Source organism: Glycine max, chromosome 16, assembly GCF_000004515.6.
Source record: "Glycine max cultivar Williams 82 chromosome 16, Glycine_max_v4.0, whole genome shotgun sequence".
Lineage (NCBI taxonomy): Eukaryota > Viridiplantae > Streptophyta > Magnoliopsida > Fabales > Fabaceae > Glycine > Glycine max.
Genome location: NC_038252.2, coordinates 19,080,993 through 19,086,992, shown reverse-complemented (window position 1 = coordinate 19,086,992; position 6,000 = coordinate 19,080,993). Strand labels below are relative to the sequence as shown.

The following is a 6,000-nucleotide window of genomic DNA, read 5'->3' as shown; positions in this document are numbered from 1 at the left end:
CTATTAAAATTTGAATTCAAAATTTGCACTGTGTAATCGATTACACATATATGGTAATCGATTACCAGCAGTTTCTGAACGTTTTAATTCAAATTTTAAAGATTGTAATCGATTACATATATACTGTAATCGATTACCAGAGCAGATTTTCAGAAAATATTCTCAACAGTCACATCTTTTTGTGTGGTTCCTGAATGGCTATCAAAGGCCTATATATATGTGACTTGAGACACGAATTTACTAAGAGTTTTTCAGAACAAAAAGGTCTTATCCTCTTATAAAGCAAAATCGTTTTATCCTCTTACAAATTCTTTGGCCAAATTACTTGTGATTCAATAAGGAATTATTTGAGTGCTCAAATTGTTCAATCTATCTCTTTCAAGAGAGATTTCTTCTTCTCTTCTTCTTCATTCTGAAAAGGGATTAAGAGACCGAGGGTCTCTTATTGTGAAATAATTCTAAACGCAAAGGAAGAGTTGTCCTTGTGTGTTTAGAACTTGTAAAAGGAATTTACAAGATAATGGAACTCTCAAGCGAGTTGCTTGGGGACTGGACGTAGGCACAAGGGTGTGGCCGAACCAGTATAAATCTGAGTTTGCATTTTCTCTTCCCTTAAATTCCTTTATTTATTATTGTTTTATATTCATATTCAAATTGTTCTATTTGAATCAATATTTAAGAAATTCATTATTAAGGGAATTCATAACTTGAATAGAAAGTTAAATAGAATTTTTAATTGGGGAAATAAGTTGTAATATCTTAATTCAACCCCCCCTTCTTAAGATATCTGAGGCCACTTGTCCAACACAAAGTATATTCAAACAAGATTGCTTCAAGAAACATTCAAGGCTAAGCAAGCAAAGATTGCTTCAAGATTAATTCAAGGCAAAGTGAACAAGATCAAGTAAATCTAAGATAAGAACTTAGTAAGTTTGTTTAAAGAATATCAATTTGATTGCTTTAGTTTGGCCTCAACATCTTTAGTATCAAACACTCTTTTATCAAAGGCTAAATCAGTTCAAAAAAATATTTTTGAACTGGTAATCGATTACCAGACTGTGTAATCAATTACCAGAGAGTTCGTGAAGATATTTTTGACTGACGACACAAAACTATTTGAATTTTGATCTGTGTAATAGATTACCAGAATCCTATAATCGAGTACCAGTGAAGAGATTTCAGAAAAACCTTTGAAAAGTCATGACTCTTCATAAATATAACTGTGTAATCGATTACCAGAATCCTGTAATCGATTACTAGTGAGAAAATTTCAGAAAAGCTTTTTGAAAAGACATATCTCTTTGAACCATTTTGAAAAGGCACAATGGGCCTATATATATGTGTGTCTGACTTCGAAAAGAAAAAAAAGATGTTCAAAGAGAACTTAATTGTCAAATGCTCTCTAAACAACTATTGGCCAAACACTTGCAAATCTATTGAGAATTCTTCTAAGATCTTCAATTTGTATCTTCTACTCTAAAGGAGAGAAATCTTTCTGTTTATCTCATAATCTCAGTTGTAATCAAGAAATTGTTTGTCTCTTGGATTGTGAGAATATTGAACATAAGGGTAAAGGATCCCAAGGCGTGTTCAAAGACTGTAAAGGATTTACAAAGATAGTGGAAAATCTCAAGTGGGTTGCTTAAGGACTAGATGTAGGCATGGAAAGTGGTCGAACCAATATAAATTCAGTTTACATTTCTCTCTTCCCTTATCTCAGTTATTTCATTGCAGTTTACTTTGTCTTACATAGTTAAAAGAACATTATTAAATTAATTGCTTCTTCTTCTTCTTCTTCATTCTGAGCCTATCATATATCATTTAAAAGGGGGTTAAAATTTGTTAGTGAGAAAATTTTGAAACTTAATTCACCCCTCTCTAAAGTTATTGAGGTTACTTGTCCAACAAAGGTGACAACTACGAAATCTGAGTTCATTTGATAGTCAATTTTGGCTAATAATGATTGTAATTTCTTCACTTTACTATTGTTTTTAATGAAATAATGAAGAAATCAACATCTTTGCAATTTTTTATTAGCAGAAGTCAAAAGAAGAAGATTTCAAGTGCTTTAGAGGAAAAATTGATGCAAAAACTGAAGAAAAAGCCTTGAAGAAAAGTTGGAAGAATTGAACAGCTTGCTTAGCACGAAGAAAGCCCACAACGAAGCCCAAAGGCGCGCTTGGTGCGAAAGCCGGTGTTAAGCATAAAGTGAGCCTGAAAAGTAAGCTACGTGGAGCCTATCTAAGGAGGAGGAAGCATAAGGGAAAGACACACCAAAAGAGTATTGATTCAACAATTAGGAATCTAGAGGTACAAATGGGCCAATTAGCTAAGCAAATGACTGAAAGACCCATTGGAACCTTTGGGGTCAATACTGAGATGAATCCCAAAGAGGAATGCAAGGTAATTTTCACTAGGAGGAAAAGTGCTAAGAAAGAAAAGAGAATTGAGGAGGATCTGAGTGATGAGGAAGGAGAAAAGAAAAAGAGAGAAGAGGGAGAAAAGGATAAGAGTAAGGAGAGTGGTGATGAGGTCTCAACCACTAAGACCAAGACCAATAGCCAGTTAGTTCGGAAGGCTAGAAAGGAGATACCCTCAATCCTAGTGAAGAATGTTCCATATCCCTTGGTGCCATCCAAGAATGAAAATGAGCGATACTTTATAGTAGATGCCTTCATATACCAAATTCTTGAAGAACTTTTGCACAAAGAAAGGGAAATATATCAACAATGAGAGCATAGTGGTAGAGGTCAGCTGCAGTGCAATGATCTAGAGGAAGCTACCACATAAGCTCAAAGATCCAGGAAATGTGACCATCCCATGCTTTATTGGGGACGTGTCCATAGGGAAGACTCTCATTGACCTAGGAGCAAGCATCAACTTGATGCCCCTGTTCATGTGCCAACGAATTAGAAATTTGAAGATAGCTCCTACGAGGATGACACTCCAGCTAGCAGATCATTCCATCACAAGACCATTCGGGGTAGTTGAAGATGTCCTGGTCAAAATCCACCAACTCACTTTTCCAGTAGACTTTGTAATCATGGAAATTGAAGATGTTAAGATCCCATTGATTGTAGGTCGTCCATTCATGCTGACTGCAAAGTGTGTTGCAGACATGGGTAATGGAAACTTGGAGATGAATGTGGAAGACTAGAAAGCCACCTTCAACTTGTTTGAGGCAATAAAGCACCTAGTAATAACAAGACTTGTTTTAAGGTAGAGGAAATTGAGCAAAAAACTAATCTTGTTGGGGGCACTTGAATTCAATGTTTCTATAAGAAGATGAAACCAAGCTAGTTGTGAATCCTGTAGAATCTTCTAGTGTCTTCATGGGGCCAAAACAGGTCAAGACCCGAGCCATTCCAGACATTCCAGCAGCTCCTCCACCAGCGGTCCCTCCTCTAGACATCTCTCCTCCATCTACCAGCCAGACCTTTATGCCTTTTTCTCTGTCGGAGAAACTCCTCCCTATGTTGCATAACCTCTACCATGGCCAGTACCTACAGATGCAGAGCCTCCACCATCTCTCCCTCCAGTAGCCGGTGATGACACTAGAGGCATTCCTAGCCCAGGATGCTTGGCCAGGAGTCCAACTTCCTTCTGTTAGGGAGGTGACACCTCTGGTGTTGCTAATGATGACATCGTAGATGTAAAAACTGATGATGATTATACTGCGGATATCAGTGATGCTCATAGAGCTTAGGATCTAGGGCCCACATAGGATTGAGGCCATTATGACCAAGATTTTTTTTTCTTTATATTTTTTTTCTTTAATTTTTCTTTTTCTCTATTTTAATTTTAGCAGTTAATTCCAGTAGTTTAATTTCATTCATTGAATAAAAAATTGCATGACAGAGACTTAGGAAATCATTAATTGGCCACGACTTGTTCTAGATGAATTGATGAATGAGATATACTGTGTACTGATTGAGAAAATTCTGATTCCTGTGTGAGCAGGCGTTATTGTGAGTGATGAAGTATGAATCGAAAGCACAAGAGTGAAGATCTTAGCATGTATGAATGGAAATTGTGGTATGGTAAGCTAAGTACTTCATAAATGTTCGGTGAGTTGTGCGAACCTTTGATTGTGAAAGAACGGCTGTCTTTAAACTTTCTGATTTTGCATGATTCGTAGTTTGTTTGAGTATATACAAAATGTGGAAATGATCAAGGCCTTGTTTGTATTAAATTGTTTCAGCCACTTAGCCAGATAGCCACCCTGTCATGAATTAATACATCCATTGCACCCTGTTGAGCCTAAAGTGAATAAATTGCCATTGAAACCTAAGCCGAATGAAAGTGATATTGAATAACTACCCTATCTTAGGTTGTAGGAGAACACTTATGGGTTAAGACAAATTTGCCCCTAATTTGAGGGAGGATTCTTGGGTGATTTTTGTTGCAGGGACATTAATAATAGCACATAAAAAAAGGTAAATTGCAGCATGTGATTAGTTGCTACAGTGCCATTGTTAGTTCAAAAGAAAAAAGAAAAACAGAAAAAGAAAAAAATGTATTTCAAATAAAGAGATGAAAGCAACTAAGGGCCAAATTTTTTTGTGTGTTGTTAATGGTAGAAAACATAGAAGTTGGGGCTGTGAAATATTAGCCAATGGTTATCAGGAAAATTTGGGTGTGTGCTCTCTTAGAACCTAACTTTGAATCCAAAGAAAAACCATGAGTTCCTTGTTAGCCCGACCACGTTACAAGCCTAAAAAGTCTTAGTGATCCATAATATGCGTGTATGATTACATTAACTGAGATTAAGTGCAAAGTTGGGAATATTATTTTCAGTTGTTGGATTAAAAACACTTTTAGTTGAGACACTTGTGCGCTGAGGGAAACACTAACCTTGTGAGGAAAGAAGTGTGGTATGTTTGCCTTGATGAAGCTTTTACTTGTTAACCTTTTTCATCTGTATGTGCATTCCTTCATGCTTCGATCACAAGATCAAGACAAATGCAAGCTCAGGGTCAGTCATTGAAAGGTTTGAAAAGGTTGCATAGTTATCTCATGTGTTGGTACATTCAGAACTTGTCTTTTGCTTGAGGACAAGCAAAGATTTTAATTTGGGGGAGTTGATAACTGCAAAATTTGAGTTAATTTGATAGTCAATTTTGGCTAATACTGATTGTAATTTCTTCACTTTACTATTTTTTTAATGAAACAATGAATAAATTAACATCTTTGTAATTTTTTATTAGTAGAAATCAAAAGAAGAAGATTTCAAGTGCTTTAGGGCAAAATTGATGCAAAAATTGAAGAAAAAGCCTTGAAGAAAAGTTGGAAGGATTGGACAGCTCGCTCAGCGTGCACTCCAGGCTTAGCGCGAATAAAGCCCACAGTGAAGCCCAAAGTCGCTCTTAGCATGAAGTGAGAATGAAAAGTAAGTTACATGGCGCCTCTATAAGGAAGATAAAGTAGAAGGGAAAGACACACCGAGTCTCAGAGAGCCTGAGCCTATCCCTTAGGGGAAACCCTCCTTCTTTAACCATTCCCCTCTTTCTTTCTTCTAGTCATCCAATCCCTTCTTCCATCCATATTATCCCCTGAAGTGTAAAGCCTCTCATGGCTATGAAAGGCAAAACCCCTTTTGTTGGGAGCCCAGAGGCCAAACTCTTGTAATGTAATTCTTTCCCATCATCTATTTAATGCAATTTTGTTTCTATTACTCTTCTCTGTGCTTTTCTGTTATTATGGCTTGATCATCCATATGATGTTTAGAGTGTAGTGCATTGAAAAATGGTTATTTTCTAAAGAACCGGGGAAGGGTATCTAAATAAATTCATTGCTAGAAATAGATTGACATTTGTTTTGCCCAATAATGTTTGCATCTCTTATCTTAATGTGGTTTGTTATTTGTATCTCTACAAAGAAATTTGGGGGAAAAGGATAAATAAACTAGGCTCTTGGTGTGGGAAACCAAAGATAGAGTAATTCAGTAGATGCGCGTGGAAACAAGAATTTCATTAGATAGAGAAAATCTTTTACATTGCA

The 6,000-nt window shown here is 36.3% G+C and overlaps 1 protein-coding gene across 1 annotated transcript; it reads left to right on the top strand.

Moving 5' to 3' along the window:
- The first annotated feature begins 2,938 nt into the window (after positions 1-2,938).
- Positions 2,939-3,542, top strand: LOC102661835 (uncharacterized). Its single transcript, XM_006599849.1, has 2 exons — positions 2,939-3,122; positions 3,286-3,542. The coding sequence occupies exons 1-2, from the start codon at positions 2,939-2,941 to the stop codon at positions 3,540-3,542; spliced, it is 441 nt and encodes a 146-aa protein (XP_006599912.1).
- Positions 3,543-6,000: the final 2,458 nt, after the last annotated feature.

Excerpts from the sequence above, each read along its gene's own strand:
- LOC102661835 (XM_006599849.1), top strand. The coding sequence starts at position 2,939 with ATGACACTCCAGCTAGCAGATCATTCCATCACAAGACCATTCGGGGTA. Across the intron at positions 3,123-3,285 it reads AAAGTGTGTTGCAGACATGG|ATGAAACCAAGCTAGTTGTG; the intron begins GTAATGGAAACT and ends TTCTATAAGAAG.